This window comes from Lotus japonicus, chromosome 1 (assembly GCF_012489685.1).
Source record: "Lotus japonicus ecotype B-129 chromosome 1, LjGifu_v1.2".
NCBI lineage: Eukaryota > Viridiplantae > Streptophyta > Magnoliopsida > Fabales > Fabaceae > Lotus > Lotus japonicus.
This window is the reverse complement of record NC_080041.1, coordinates 90,035,330-90,052,356: the sequence shown is the minus strand read 5'-3', so window position 1 is coordinate 90,052,356 and position 17,027 is coordinate 90,035,330. Positions and strand designations below refer to the sequence as shown.

Here is a 17,027-nt window from a genome sequence, read left to right as displayed (position 1 = left end):
CCCTTTGTGAGAAAAACTTCGCTCTATTGTAATATAAATTTCTAGATCAGGAAATAAAACCCTAAATTAAGCAGTCAAGGGTTACATCCTCAACTCAGTTAGCTTTATAGTAGCTTATGAAGTTTTTACGGTTTTTTATTGTGATACACGACACTTGAATAACTTTTTATAATGTGTTTGTATACATTGTGTCGTAAAAAAGTGATTCGATGTAGTTTAGTTTTACGAAAACCGTTGGATATGATATAAAAATGAAGTTTGGGTTTATTATATTGAACATACTAATTTATGAAAATATCAGTTGTCCTATTTTGTGATCTCTTCTACGTCATCTCTATTTCTAATCCGCCATTGAAACCGCCATCAATTTTTTTCTACCAATAGCATCGCGCGTTAGGCGATGAACCCTCTCTGCCCCCCTCCACAACCATTGATACGCTTGCACAACCATAGACACCATTAGGTCGAGCTCCATCAAATCCTTTGATCTCCTCTCAGTCACAAAGATGATGTCGTTTGTTTTGGATCACACAAATCAATGTTCTCCACCCCCACCTCTAATCATCTTTCCACGTGGAGCCTCGTCACATAAATGATCGCCACTATGTTCTCCACCTTAATAGCAAAAGTAAAGTTTTGTTTCTTACGTAAACTTTCCCTCTCCCCCACATCTCTTTTATTTTCACATGTAGTTTTACTATATTTCACCATTATCTAAGGTAAAAAAGGTCGTACTTTGTTTTGTCCTTAACCTCCTCCATCATGTTAAAAACTCTACATCATTGACAACAGGTCTAAATGTTTCTCAACTACAATTCTCTCCTCACCAGCCCTAGTTGGCGTTCACTCAGAGGTATCGTCAAAAACACTTTAGCTTGCTTCACATTTATCCCCGCAGTACCCAAACCGGTTTCAAGGACTGTTCTGGGCAGAACTCTACAGACAGGCCATACTTTCCACAATGCAAGCAATGAGGCAAGACCTCATACTCAAGATTAAGAACTAAACGTTGATTTTGGGCAGTAACTTTTCTCATATATTAATCTCCACACAAATGTGAGCAAATTTTCCCCCAAACGCATGCAAGAAACTGACAGTATTGAAGGTTCGGAATCTTAACCCAAATTGCAAACTTCTGGACCTCTTTCATTCGAGAAATAGAATGGACGTCATCTCTTAACAATCAAATAATAATTTTCTACCATCCAAAGACCCCCAAAAAGGACATGACTATTATCATCTTCATATGAGAAGTGTACCAAATAGTAAATTTGGGGCATATCTACAATCTATATATTCCAACGCATCGCCTATAGCTTTGTAAGATGAGATTCCATCACGCACTGATATATAAAAACACAATGTCAAGCCATATTCTTACAAACTATTTTATTCTTATTCGTTTCCTGTCTTACAGTTATAATAATTGTACACTAATTCAAGTTTTCATCTATCCTTAAACAGTATCACAACCGTACTCTTTTTTTTAATCTTTGACATCTGTCCCGTTCACGAAACTGTAGCTCTAACCACACTTCAATTATATTTTTCTACAAAGATCAGAAATATCGTCAAAATGGAACAATTTAATTTTGGCGATCACTAAAACTACTGCTAACCAGCTAACTGTGAAGCACTAGATTAATGATGGCTCCGTCAAATTTTACATATTTATGTACATATATCATGCAGCGGAAATGATATACTATACATTTAGCTTAATTACTAACCGAATTACATTGAACCACTGCATTTTTTGTGCACATCAGAATGTACAACTAGCGTCTACTGTTTTACCTTTTGAACCTTTACATGGAGCAACTGGCATCAGCCACTGCAATGATCAAATGCGCCCCCATTTGGACAAATTCAATCTTGGACATTATCTACTTCATGTGCCTTCAAACTGTTTCTTTCTGCATCATCATTGGTGGTACATGGATGCAATTGGGGAGAACCAAAGAGATTCTTCTGAATCTCATTGGAGGAATTCACAACGTTAGTGGTATTATTACTGCTAGAAAATGGAGTGCAATCAACATCAGTTCCTCCGGCAGAGTTTGGTCCACTTTTGCCACTACCTACAACCAGCAAGCAAAACATCATTTTACCTTTCAGATTCCACGATAACACTACAATTAAACCCCCTAAAGACCTGTTTGTCGAGGAGGATAAATAACCTGGATGAGTAGAGGTAGAAGCAGGTGTGCTTGAAAACGCAGGTGAGGTTCCACTTCCTCTTTTAATCTTCGACTGCAGAACAGAACCAAAAGTTAGGATGATAAACAAAATTGGTTACTAACCAAGCATGATCAGGGAAACATGATTAAGAAAGAAACATCATTAATCCTTAATTATATATACTATCAAGCAAAAGTTGTACAACTTACAATTTCAAAAAGTTCATTAATGCTTCTACTTCAATTATCACGTGGAGATGTACTCCAAACTCAATGGAAAAATCTGAAAGTCACTTTATTTGATTGTGAAGAACCTTTCTCAAAGATATTGTCATAAACTCTCAAAAACTCAGATGATGACACATGAATGATCTTTTACATTATACCTATGGTATACTCTCACAGAAGTCATTGAGGTTTCAAACTAGTTCTTAAAACAACAAAAAGTTGTGATTTTATTTTTAAAACGTGTCACACCTTTATCCCAGCTATTTCCTGCTTCTCCTTTTTCACCTCTATCACAGCCACCATCTCCCGGCACCCTCACCACTAACTAGACACCCCACCACTGTCACTCCATGGCGGGCTTCAATGCCACCATCATCTGACATACTCCACCTCCACCACCATCTCCCATCACACCCATTGTCACCCTACTCCCCCTCCACTGTCACCGTTCTCTTGCACCCTACATTGCCCGTAGCACCCTCTAACAACCACCACTTTGCACCCTCAACCGTAGCTGCCACCCTCCATCATTTTCACCACCTAACACCTTCCATGACCACTGTAATCCAGCACCCTACACCTCCACTACCCAGCATGTTCCACCATAAAGGGTGGAGGCTGGCCAGGTGGGTGCTTAATGGTGGTGTGTCATACAGCGGTGCTTGAAATTGATAAGGCTGACAATTTTAAAATTGCAAACCATAAAAAAATTACAAAATTGAAAACTAACTTTGGGTTTTTAAAATCTTAAAAATTATAAACCATACCTAACAGGGCTTTAATTTATATATCTAATAGATTCCATCTGGTTTTTTTAAGGTGAAAGGTGTTCGGCCACACAGAGAACTTAGCACCTAACATACCTTTGAAATTTCTTCACAATGCCTTACAACAACCGAGATATTTGCATAACGTCCATGCAATAATGCATAGGACCACAAGAGAAGCTTCCTTGGAATGCTCAGATCAAGTGCTTCAATCCCAACCATACTTGGGTTGAATGGTGTTTCTGTTACCAATTGGGATGGAATCAAATAAAAGTTGAGGCCAGACGCCAGCACCACAGAAGAACTCTCCCGGTAAAAATTATAGCAAGCTTTGAGCAAAGTGCTAGCAGTTTCCAAATTTTCATCAGAAACTTTCTTGATCATTATATTTTTTACTTTAGATAAAATGGCACTCCATTTTGTTTCAATCTTTTCTAAATGAGTTGGATCTTCAAAAGCTGTACCCCATAATTCACGTGGCTGCAAATCAATACAGAGCAATTGGCTACTATCCGTCCCACCATCAGTCAAATTAAGGGCCTGAATCCCATTTGAAAATCCACATGATAAAGGAGTGATTTGTGCCAGATTATATATAAGAGATCGGCACCAAGCAACAGAAGCGTGCCTGCAAACTTTTGCACAACTACTATTTGACAACTTTGGGTTCTTAAAACGTCTCCGAATTTTCTCATTTATTGCTTCCAGGGTTTCCACTTTTCCATTCTTTTCCAACAAGACAATATGTTCATGAAGATATCTGCAAAGATGAGTCGAAATAAATTAATTTTTTACAATTAACAAAACAGATGGCAAACAAACATTTTAACCAGAAGAACTGTCAAAGTTTACTGAACTCAGAATTTGTTAAAAAAATGTGTTATGTTTGTTTCAATCTTATTACCCATATATGATAGTCTCTGATGTTTCTGGGCCTTCAATTTCAGGCAAGCTGTATATTTCGGGCCATAAGCTCCCTTGCTCGATGAACAAAGCAAACATCCTCTCCAGCACATTATCAGAATTGCTCACTGACCCAGAGGCAGTAGTCTCAGAATGGCACAAAGTTGAAATCAGTGCCCTTAAATATCTTCCAATGGCCACTGGAACAAGATCTTCCATACATAATGAAAACTGCATTCATGGCAACACAGAATAAATCAGGTTTATAATACTAGGGAATATTGGATTGTTTTACCATTTTGGGGGTTAGGAGAGGGGTTGGGCTCATGACAGCAAATACCCAAATAAAAAGGGAATAAAATGGAAGACAAATAGTATAGCTTCAAAGCAAACAAATAATGAGACTGAGTCTATTATTGTTGAAGGGACAAACGGAACCGGAACTTCAAAATTTTTCTTTACAGGAAAATCGAACTGCTTAGGCTTGAACTTCACAATTGTTCATCATTAATAAAGTAGTATTAAGCAGTAAAAATTTTATAATCAGACATTTTTTTCCTATATATAAAAGAAGAAAATTCCTTTAGAACGAAAACAATTCAGAGAAAAGGAAGGACCACCTCAGCCAAAGTAGGATATAGAGAATAACAATGAAGAAAAGGAAAAAATAATAATAATTGAAAGGAATAAAGCCTGGATTAATATTGATTTTTTTTCCAAGAAAAATCTGAAATAAATCCTTCAATTTGAGATCAGATTTTTATCTGGTCATGAAGGTGTTGACTCACACTTTCGGGGAAGATTGTTCAGAATCACGGTAAATTTGGGCTCTATCATTAATTAGGTCCGACTAGTAGAAAATAATATAATAGAATAGATCCCCAATGCTTTAAGGTTTGGGATCAATATATGGTGTCAAACCCAGTATCATAGTCCATATTCTAAGCTCATTACTCAGAAGTAGAGTTCTCCCCTCTTCTCTGCCTCCATACTCAAGGTAAATTTTCATCACCTTAATTAATACACCACTGATCTTCTTATCTAACGACTAACAGGGAGCGGAGTAAAAATTACCAAATTGATTCACAATTTCACATTCATCAAGTGAAAAAAGAAAATTATCAAGAAAAAGTACTTCCAAATCCAATGAGTACATATGAACCATGATAATAGCCATTATCATTGAATAAAGAATAAATTCTAAACCAAGTTTTTCGGAATTTACCCGCTTATCTCCCCGAAGAGAAACATATGCACGTTCAAGAATACCTCTATCTCCCGTCTCCTCCAATAGTTTGAGATAAAACAGCACATACTTTCGAATGCATGTAATGAACTTTCGAGAACTTTCAGGTAAGTTAACCTCAAGGGCTTTTTTGTTCCCAGCAGAACCAGGTGTCTTGCGCCTGATATCATTCAATGCAAAATAGGTTAGTTCTTAGTTATTGACAATATTGCAGTTTCCTTGCTCCTGCATTGCATGGATACAAATCCATCAAATTTTATTTTATTGAGGGGGGGAACCCTCAAGTTACAGGAAGACAAACTGGGTAAGAGTTATGACACTGATTATTATTGCCAAAGTATTTGTCATGTGTCCTAGGAAATTGCCCATAGTATGAGCCATAGATTGCTTATTATAAAATTCATGTTATTCAAGTTCAAATTAACCAAAAGTTAAAAAATGAAAGGATAACAATAAATTCATACCTTCCCTTTTTTACTGTGCTATCAATTTCCCACATATTTATTGTAAATGATGAGCGTGAAGATTTGAAGCAGAATGATAGTTGATCTTTTGCCCTTTCTATATCACCACTTTCACCCCTTTTATACAGCCCTTGAGCCAGCATGTATCTGGCCTTATGAAAATGTTTGAGATCCCCCTCTACACAAGTTTCAAGCGCAGAAAGGCAATCGCTGTAAAGCATGGACCATACTTTATCCAATTTCAGCAACCCTTCATGCTTCGCTTCCACAGAATTGGCATGAACACATTCCTCCTTAGTATCTATGAACGAGCTATCCATATCACCAAGGATACTCGCAACGGCTTCTTTTACAGATAGATTAAAGGAGTTTAATGAAAGAACCTGTTGAGGACCAAATAACAGTCAATAATACAGATCAAGGGAACCGGATAATAAATTCAATTAAAAAATCAAAGGAAAACTATAAAATAAATGCAACTGTAAATGACATTACAACTAAAGCTAATGCAATCAGAATAAACGGACTACGAAGACAAACAAATAAAATAATGCCAAAATAGAGTAAAGTGATCAGACAGGGGGAAAACCTTCAAAATCTCCAAATTCTGTCTTCCTGACTTAAATAATAGCTTCAAGCGTGAGGCATGCATCCTATACACAGGATCAACAGCTGATGTGTTCAAAGCAATAGCATTGTTGTAGTACGATAATGCAATTTCAAGTGAATATCCAAGCTTCTCGCTGAGTTTACCCAAGTAAAATGCATGCAACCAATCTTGCCTGTAGCAAGAATCAAAGTGAAATCATATTAGTTTATGACCACAACAAAACTTGAAAAATGCAGAAAATAAGAATACACAAGAGAGATATATACTTCAATGAGAAGGCTTTCTTAAAATGTTTCATTGAGTTCTCACAAAACATCACCCATGTTGCATCCTTTGAGGGCAAAACAGATCTCTGATCATAAAAGGGGACTACACTTTGAAGGCTGTCGTAATAAACCAATGCCAAAAGCTCATGTATCTCACACTGGAAAGACAACAAAAAGGTGAAAAAAGTTACATAAACAATATTGTTACCGAGATATAGATAACTAAAATTGAAAGATTCTTATGTTTATGTATTCGACTTTAACATTGTAAGCATATAAAGTTGCAAATCCATAAAACACTAATCTTGAATGTTACAGCATGAAGATATTCTTTTACTGTATATGTTGTTAGCCTTAAATATCATCTGCCATTTATTCTTTTATTGTTTTAAGAGAATTGAGGAAGGAAGGATTTGGGCCACAAATTGCATTTTCAACACATTTGGATCACAGCAGAAAACAAGAGAAAGGGGCCAAAATGATCGTAGGCCCCCCCACGGAAAAAGTTTTCCTCCATTAGTTACGAAGAAAACTGACTTTTCACACCCCATTCTCTTTTTGTCTCTTATTTCTTCCTCAGCCACAAAACTGTGTTCCCCCATTGAATGTGTTCTAATAAGTTGATCCACACAAATTAATTTGCAATATTTCTTTAATTGGTTATTGTCATCTAATTCGTGCAATTGCTGTACCAGTTTACTTCCTTCTATATAATGGACTGCTGCAATATTTTTTAACTAATTTATTGATCATTTATATAATTTAGTTAACATTCTATACAACAATCAATAATAACAAATTTATAACTTTAATTTTTAATGGATTAAAAATTGGCATGTATATATATATATATATGTGTGTGTGTGTGTGTGTGTGTGTGTGTGTGTTATGTTGTTCTAACTTCTAAGTTAGAGTATAGAATGGTAATTACATATTATCATCACTTTTCAATCTATTTTTAATTCTTTTTGACACAATCCTAACAATTTTAAAACCGCTTTATTTTCTCTTCCTTCTATTTCCACTAATTTTCTTTCCTCTTATTTCACTTTACAACCATTGTGTTAATTTAACTCTTAAATTCGGGCTAGACTTAACCCCAAAACTAAGCCTTCATAAGTCATTTACTTTGGTCAAATCTCTAGTTGATGTGAAATCTTGACACACCCTCGGCCAAGAATAGAGGTTTAGAGCGTGGGAATTATAGGATTGCTTTTTTATTGCACTGAAAGTCTGCAAGGTCAGGTTGATATCACTGGGAAATCCGTGGGACAAAGTAGATGTTCTGGAGGCGCATTACATTGATGTATTAAATGGGTCAAAAGCATTGGCCGACAGGCCAGGTAGTATTAGAAATTCATTAGAACAATGGGGACAACAGTTCAATATTATATTTCCAACAGTAACAATTAACAAAGTAGCTAGCATAGCATAAACAACAAAAGTCATCATCTTAATAGTTTACAGAGTAGATAAACTTTGGGGGAACTTTTTGGGGTATAAACAGTTTGTTTTTCTAGTAAAATTCTTAGTTTGGTTGAATCAAAGTCAGCATTAAGACTGTTCACATACAAAAAGAGGAGATATTAAGAGGAGTAAAACCTGTTGAGCAGATGTCTTTGCCAAAGCTAAACTCATTAGTAGGCACCGTCTACTCCTCCTCCGGCTTGTTTCCACTCTCTCAGATAAAGTAGGATTCTTCCTCCATCCTACCACATTGATGTGCTTGCTACCATCATTTAGCAATAAATCTACTTCCTGCCTCAGCACAACCAAGAAACATTTATAAAATGGTATAAGGCAACATATTCACAGATCAGGATGCTATTGTTTGTCAGTAAATTTTCAGAACTAAAGGTTTAATTAGCCAAATAATATTTTTAACTTACCTCATCATAAATATTTCCAAGCCGTTGCCAGCTTTCAAAGCGCAACGGATTGTATACGAGGTCGAATTTGAAGAGCTTTGCATTTTGTTCAACAAATTCTTCTCCTTCCTTGGTCAGCACAAATCCAGGCCATTTATCTGTTGCGCTCATTTCCTCGGACAGAGCTAAGAAATAATACAAGTTACAGTAAACCTCCAAATATGGCTCAGACCTGAAAGTCAAACAGGCTTTGAGATAAGCGTAGGACCATCAAAACAATAAATATAATGGATATATTGTATTGTAGTCACTAAATATGATTAAGTAAAGATGGGTTATAAGATAAACTATAGATGTGTGTACCTCTTCAATAGTGTTGTTTTATATTGTGCAAGGCCTCCCGCATCAGGGAACATGATCTTAGTTAGAGTTTCAAGAAAACCATCAGCCCCAGCCTCCTCTGAGAGATTTTCTTCAGATAGATTAGGATCATCCAGAAACTTGTCTATAGGATTTCCTTCCAACAGATCGTCTGGTGGCTGCAGAAAGTGCTTCCGTATAGCTCTTAAAACTCTACGAAGTTTGGCCAGTCCAGTCCTCTGGTACATACAAAATTGTCAGCAAAAAAAAAAGAGAGAAATTTTTAAACAATACTATATAGACAGGAAGAATTATACAGTAGAGGCAGAGTACTCACAGAAGATGCCTTTGCATAGGGAAGAACATACTTGAAAACATCAGCACACTGTTCCTTGGTTTGATAGTCTCCTCGGCTTGTATTTTTGTGTGTCACCATATCATCTTCATATGATGAATCCGATCTTAGATTTAATCCATATAAACAGAAAAAGCACTGATCTAAGGCACTGTCAATTTTAGACTCAAGTTCATCCCTTTCATCTTCTGAAAGTTCGTTTTCACATTCAATCGAGTCATTGCACAAATTTTCACCCTTCACGAACTCACTGTCAGTCTGAGAACCTCCATGATTTCCAAACTCTACTTCCTTACTGTCTTTATCATGAACTTTGCATGATGAAATGCCTTCAGACATTATTCCTTCAGATACATCCTTTTTCACAGAATTGACGTCATCAACTTTGTTCCAGATATCTGATGTATTTGATTTTAAATCTTCAACAGATAAATTAACAATAGCGTCTTCGGGCACTTCTTCGCAGTGCATTGATTTTTTATCTAGAAGGTTAAACCTGGATTTGAGCTTCATATCCAAGGCCAAGAGATGCTTTATAGCAAATCTAAGGAATGTTCCTTCTTCACCTTTGCCCCCTTCACCCACACAGCAAAGCCCATACTCAGCAAGCAAGTCATGTGTTGCAACTATTAAATCAACCTGAGATGTGAAATCAGGAAATAGGAGTAGAGGTTTCCCATTAAAAAAGGAATCACAAGAATAACAAACTCATTTAAGTACAATTATTTCATGAAGACAATAGCTCACTTGAGTTCTGATAGGTGTATTTGGGCTAAGATGCTGGAGTTTACAGAAAATAATGGCTGCATCAACAAAACAGCTGCTTTTCACTGGATCAGAAATTACTTGGGCAGAGGCTTTGTTGCAGACAAGTACATTAGCGAAGTAGCTCATGATTAACAACAGTAGAGATTGCAGATGGCAAATGCTGCTTGTTGAAACAATAAGGGCATCCTGCAATGATTAGGATATGCTTTCACGTTTTACAGTAACATCTTTGAAGGAAACAAAAGGTATTGTAAGTAAGACCAAATTACACCAAACCCACATTAGCAATCCCACAGATTATGTCTATTTTATTTTTTATAGAAAAAATAAAATTTGACAGAAAAGGAGAAAAGTACAACTATAAGGACAAAAAGATATCCTCCCATACAGAAAAAGGATAAATAAAATTAAGATTGCAGAAGAGCTGCCCAGCATCTCTACACTGGAAATTTTTTGAAACTGTCAGGAGAAATACCATAATGAAAAGCCATAAACACAACCTGAACCTAACCCAAAGCATATCCATGGTAATCAACGGTCCTTAAAATTCAGAGCGTCCCAAATACAAAATTGAATAGCAAAAATCGGGTACCGCCACAATTCCATAGTCCTTATTCTTTTCAAAACATTTAAAATGTTTTAGGAATAAATTGTATTCGCTGTTGTATTATTGTATGGCTCGGTTATGAAACCAGAATGAAAAATTCCAGTTTCCTTAATCACAATTTCTCTTATTTTCTCTATAAATCTCTCTCACTCGAAGTCTCTCAAATCTAAGCAGAATGAGTCATAAAGAATGTTGGAAAGGAAAAATCTAAACTTAGGAGTTTCGATTGACCCAGCATATCAAACAATTTATTCCAAAGGAAATTAGCCACAAATAGTGAAAAAATAATTGGGCCAGTACATCCTGCACATAACTTAAATATCAGGACAAAGATCTGTGGAGGGCCTACATATCAGAAATACACCATTGGTATTACTCCTATCAAGTACTCCAAGACGATAGCAAATGGTATTTACTTACAGAATCTCCCTGATGATCAATAACTTCCTTTACTTTTGAGATACAGTCAGAGAGTGCCTTCACTTCTTCAACAACCAAGTGACTAAAGTGCTTGTTAGAACTTTCATTTGAATCAATACCAGAATTGGAAGATGCACTTAAACCAAGAGTTTGATCAGAAGAATTAAATGACGTAACACATTTATTCAACCCCATCATTGCCATAAGTATTTTCAGCTTCCTATAATGGCAATTGAAGTACATCTCTACATCCATTGACCTTGACTTCTGACATGCTTCAGTTAGAATATCTAGAGCCATGAGTTCAACGGAAGTTATTTTTTCATCTTTTTTATCTGCCAAGAATAAAGAAAATGAATCGACGTAGACATCCTGTGTGGAAAACATAAGTGGAGAAAGCAGGGATACACACTCAAGAAACTTTTCTTGTTCCATCATCTTAATGACAGACTTTTCCATCAAGAAATTGACCTTTAATATGTTAATTTCGTAACGAACTCTGTCAATGTTTAGCTCTTTTACACCCTTGCAATGTGGGCGGCAGACTGGACCTGGAGAATGTTCCATATTATCCCTCTTTGCCAAAAGTGACAAAGCAGTACAAAGTTCTTCACAAGCTTTTTCCCTGTTGCCATCAAAAATAGACAATCTCCCACTTAGCCAGAAATATCGAGCCCAGAATGAACTGTTTTTCATCAGAAGTGAGCTGTCTAAATGTGAACTGCTCTCAGTGGAGGTATCTATTGATGTTCCACTAGCCATTTGGAAATCATCAATCAGAAAACAACTTTCATTCTGGGCATGGGTCAAGTGAAAAGGATACTCAAGAGCTACAGACTCTATGATCTTACAGAGATGATAAGATGCCTCTGATAAAAATTCTGATTGTTTAGAACCATTGGTGGAGCATAACCCAAAGTCATAATACAGCTCAGCAAGAAAAATATTACATTCAGCCGTTCTCTCCTTTCCCCAATGCCTAGTCAACTTTTCCAACTCCAGAAATTTGACAAAAGCATCCTGATATCTCAGGCCTTGTCTTGCAACCTCTTCTAGAAGCAAGTGCCCCATATGGTAGGAACCATAATTGTTTGAAGTTTCTCTTAAAAATGCACAAACATTATTATATTCAGAATTTCCTAAACAAGATAGTGTCGTGGTATCACCATTAATAGTATCTCGACCGCTCAATCCACCAGCAATAAAAGATTCTAGATATTGACTGACTACCTTGGCACAGTCCTTGCCACAAGAATCAGATTCTTCATTCCCCGGTTTACGACTCCGGAGCCTTTCAAGCCGAGAACTTCGTCTTTCATGCGGTTGTTCTTCTTGAATGTTTGCTTCTTTCGCTTTAGGAATACTTGATCGATCTATATTACCATCAATAAAACCACTACTTTCACTATTAGACCCTTTCACTTCCACAGTGTTCATAACAGCTTCTGAACCGCAAGTTAGCTTTATGCTTATCCTAATGTCCGGAGAATAGCTTGCTTTTTCAGAATCCATGTCAGAACTTTGCAGATTCAACGGCAATAATGTTTCCAATAGTGCATCAGCAAGGGCCACCCAGGAAGCTTCTTTCAGGTGCAGATCTTTATTCTGCTTCAGCTTTTTGTACGGAACGTCCTCGTCTAGATTTTCCTTAGTAGCTTTTCTCTTGTCAGGGAATTTGAGCCGCACATGTTTAGGTTCCAATTTGTCTATCCCTTTGGGAGCAAATGACAATGGTTCTGATTCTTCAATGGTATTTTTAACGTGCAAAGCACGAGAATGTGATGGCCAGTGTCTTAAAATCAACTCAGCAACAGAAAGGCAAGCAACCTCATCACCAATTGCAATAAGAACTTCCAAAAGCTTTTCCATGCAATTCCCTGCAGACACACATTAAAAGGAGGAAATCAAAGATGTACAAATACACATATTATACACTACCTGCATGTTTGCATAATGGAAATAGAACTGCTATTCAATAGAAAATATTTTGAAACTAACTTTTAGAAGTGAACTTTATGGTTGGGAATGATTTATCTTAAGTAATTTTGAAAGAACTAGTTTTGTTTGGATAAGGGTAAGCGTTGACACAAGAATAAGATTTTGCCCAAAGTGTGCACGCAAGGGTAGTAAAACACTGCAAGTGTCAGATATTCCCCATAAGCATTGACACAAAAAATAAGATGCCTTTTTTTCAGCTATGCATGAATAATGTTAGGCGGAAATTTCTTTCGAAAAATAAAAGCTTAAAAGTTAATTAAAAGTTTAAAACTAATACTCCCTCCAGTTTATAAGATCCAAATAACTACCTCACGCCCATAGCATTAAATTTGTCCTTAATTTATATTGACTTCAGAAAATCATCCTTAACCCACTATTTAAATTTCATTCCATCATTAATAATGCATTGGAGAGAGAAAAAGGAGAGAAAATCCAATTAAAAATAAGGGCATTTTTTTCAACAACAAAAATCAATGCAGTACAAACTTCAAGTTGGTTCTTATAGAAAGGACCAAACTACACCTCCAATTTGGTGTACTTATATTAGAGGAGTATATAAATAATATGAACAAGGAAATATTTGTAAAACTTTGAGCTGTGTGCAAAATATGCCAGAATGAATGCTCGCCAAATGTTCATACCGTCAGAAAAAATATTACATCTGGTAGAATGGCATTTCACACTGCTCAAGACGTTAATTTCGTTTTTGTATACCTAGTGATATAAAAATGCATTTGTACAGTGCATAAGTCATTCTATACTTGTATCCAAACATGTTCATGCCCAGAGGAACATATCCATAGACAGTTCAGAAGATTCCCAATTGTAATCCATGAAGGGTAGAGATAACCGAGAGAGGAAAACCAAAAATTGAATTTCACATACAAGAAATACTAATGAGTCATCAAGTCACCACTAGATAAATGACATGTTAAATATACTAGGTGCTTACAGTTATTAGGGCTACACAAGAGGCCTTGCTCAAATGCCCAACGTGAAATACTTAGTACGCCCATTGAACACGACAATGTTCCCAGCTGGTTCCAGACAACAGAATCCTTAGAGTCAATCTCCACGGCTTGAAGATAACAGTGCAGTGCATTCTCATAATGCGTAGAACCTTGCTGAAGGAAAACAGTAGCGAGGTTTTTCAAAGCCAAAAATCTGCACAAACATCTGTAAGTAAGATTCTGTATATTTAAGCGAATAGCAAATTACCAATAGATAAGAGGAACTTCCACCTCCAATTTCTATTTACATGCATAGCAAAGTTTGTCACTGGTATTTTATAAGATGACAAAAAGCTAATTAATCCTAACCTAACTGTACACACTATAACCATTGAGCACACAACAACGCTGAGCAGATATTGAATTGACCCGGTCTAGAATGAGGAGCATTGCAAGAAAAGCAACAACTTATGCAGATTGAAGAATGGCAAACTGCAACATTAATTAAGTTGTATCTAGGTTTCACCTAAATATTACCATATAAAAGACGGTATGGCTTTTTAAATAGCACACCCCCTTCCCAAAAAGGGGGGTTCAAAACTAACATTCATGATTCACCAGTTATGTGCTTTGATACAGAACTATCAGAGGATATGAGAATCAGTTGAGAGCCCTAAAACTCGAGGCAAATGTTATCATTGCAACAAATTAGTGTCTAATTTTACTTGAATAGGCTACAGATTGAAAGAGGAGACTGTACTAGAAATACAACAACGACGACCACGAATAACTTGACAAAGAATATATATAGTACAATGCAGATTGAAACCTGAGTTGCAACAGATGACCGTCACTTGCACTGCTCTCCACCTGAAAAACAGATAATAACATCACAAATGCAATAGAAAAAAAATAAAAAATTTAAAAAAAAAATCGTGTTACGCAGAAACCAAAACCTGAGCATTAGCAACAAGAGGATCTTTAAGGACAGATTCCAAGAGCTCGCGAGCCTTCTCATAATCTTTGGCTTGTAGCTTGAGAAGTCCATCATGATAAGTTTGAGAAAGATGAAATTCCTGAAATAACATAACCAAAACAAAACACTATATTTGAATGAGAAACGGCAATGCAACGAACATGCAGAGAAATTAAGAACCCTAATACACGAAATCTTGAGAGAAACGTGCCTGGGCTTCTTTGGTGGGAGCTAGCGGTTCCCACTGGGTTTTAGTATCGGTATCGTTGATAGCTGCAATAGAGAACTGGAAAAAGCAAAAACGAAGCCGCTTGCTTCATCAGCATGAAAACAACTTGATAGGTAGTAGAGAAATTCAAATGTGGTTGATAGTGATGAAGAAGATGCGTTTGTTGTGAACTCACCATGATTTGATGATCGGAATGTGACTGACTGTGTTTGTTCGCGTGATCTTGTTGTGTGGAATTAGGGTTCCGGCGTTGTTGAATTTTGGGTTCCAATTTATTCTCCAGTTGTGAGGGAGGGAGGGAGAGTGAGCGCGCTCTCAGAACCGCCCTTCAACACCGTTCCACAAACGACGTCGCATAACGGACTTCTCAGCTTTTATTTTAGGAAACATAAAACGCCCTTCTCACCGTTCCACAAACGACGTCGCGCTAACTATTTTTTATTTAATTTATCCCTGATCTCTTTATAATAGATACATAAAAAAAGATACATTTTATAATTATCTTCCTCTTGTAAGTTGTAACCAAAAAAAAAAAAAGTCAAAATCATATTAAAAAAAAATTATCTCAAAATCAATATAAAGATTGTGTTTTTTTTTAAAGGATATAAAAATTGTGTTCACTTGCAACATGAGACACATTTATAAAGAAAGGGTATAATGGGGATTTAAATGTGCCTACTACTACTCTAAGTCTCTAACTATAATAGGAATTTTTTTTTTGAAATTTATAATAGGAATTAGGAAGGAAGTAAATTTGGTGTGAGGCCCAACTCCTTTTTTATCTTTCGAGCTTATTTAAAGCAAAACTAACAAGAGAAAGAATCTCGTAAAACTTGTTTTCCTTTTTATTAGCGGTCCTTCCTCCCTCCATCTGTCAAACCAAATTGAACTTATGTGATAGTTTATCCAAACATGTTTTTATACATTCACACTTATTATTTCATCTCATTTTAATTTAACAAAAATGGCTCAAGATTTTATTCAATTGATTAAGATCAAATGTAACTTTATTTGCCTGAAAAAACAAAAAACACTAGTTCTCACACTTAATTAATACGTCTTATCTGACTTAATAACGTATCAAAAACGCTTATTTCATAATTGCTTAAATATGTTTTTAGTCCATAATATTTAAATATGAATCTAATTAGGTCCTTATGAAAAAATCATTAACCATAGATCTTTGGGGAAAAAATCATTTACAATAGATCCAATTAACAACATATCATCAATATTTTGCCCTGGTCAACATTCATGTGTCATTTTAATAATTCAAGTTGTTTTTTTTATCCACATGTACTTTTTTGTTATTATTTTCACCCATGTTCTTCTCTTACATTTTTTTCCCCTCTCTCGTCATCTTTTTCTTCCTCCATTCTATCACCACGGATTACCACTACCACAACCTCATTTCCAACATCACACAAAGATGAGTCGAACCCATCAGCCACAAGATTTATTCACATAGAGATGAACTGAACCCATTAGGCACAAGATTTAACTTTTATGAAGTAAGTGAATTCATTTTATAAGGTTAAGTATCATAACCATTAATAGTGATTGCTTATTTTGATAAAGTCAGTAAAATAATTCAATCAATAATTGTGATGCTTGTGTTATCTTATATTCACTTTAGAGGAACCAAACCGATCAAGCTACTACAAAGCAATGTTGTGTCACTACTAAGTGATAAAAAAATCTTGGAACTTGGTTGAAATCTTATGCATCTTATCGCAAGCATGACCACTTCACTTGAAAGAGGTAACTCAAACTCAGTTGGCTTCTCTTGGTAATCAGCAATGTCACATAACTTTCTACCTCGCATTCCACAC

The 17,027-nt window shown here is 36.0% G+C and overlaps 1 protein-coding gene across 1 annotated transcript; it reads right to left on the bottom strand.

The window, feature by feature from the left end:
* Positions 1-1,518: 1,518 nt before the first annotated feature.
* Positions 1,519-15,557, bottom strand: LOC130727648 (calcineurin-binding protein 1). Its single transcript, XM_057578841.1, has 19 exons — positions 15,371-15,557; positions 15,178-15,252; positions 14,947-15,066; positions 14,820-14,860; positions 13,993-14,204; positions 11,043-12,919; positions 9,995-10,201; positions 9,230-9,886; positions 8,896-9,131; positions 8,554-8,764; positions 8,267-8,422; positions 6,665-6,822; positions 6,378-6,570; positions 5,789-6,171; positions 5,304-5,484; positions 4,080-4,309; positions 3,272-3,935; positions 2,181-2,253; positions 1,519-2,081 (listed from the first exon to the last, which is right to left on the bottom strand). The coding sequence occupies exons 1-19, from the start codon at positions 15,371-15,373 to the stop codon at positions 1,870-1,872; spliced, it is 5,889 nt and encodes a 1,962-aa protein (XP_057434824.1). The 5' UTR covers positions 15,374-15,557; the 3' UTR covers positions 1,519-1,869.
* Positions 15,558-17,027: the final 1,470 nt, after the last annotated feature.

What these genes read in the sequence shown, in the direction of transcription:
- LOC130727648 (XM_057578841.1), bottom strand. An exon ending in CAAAGACATCTGCTCAACAG is followed by an intron (nt 6,823 to 8,266) that starts GTTTTACTCCTC and finishes TTGTCTTTCCAG; the next exon opens with TGTGAGATACATGAGCTTTT. An exon ending in AGCACAGTAAAAAAGGGAAG is followed by an intron (nt 5,485 to 5,788) that starts GTATGAATTTAT and finishes GAATGATATCAG; the next exon opens with GCGCAAGACACCTGGTTCTG.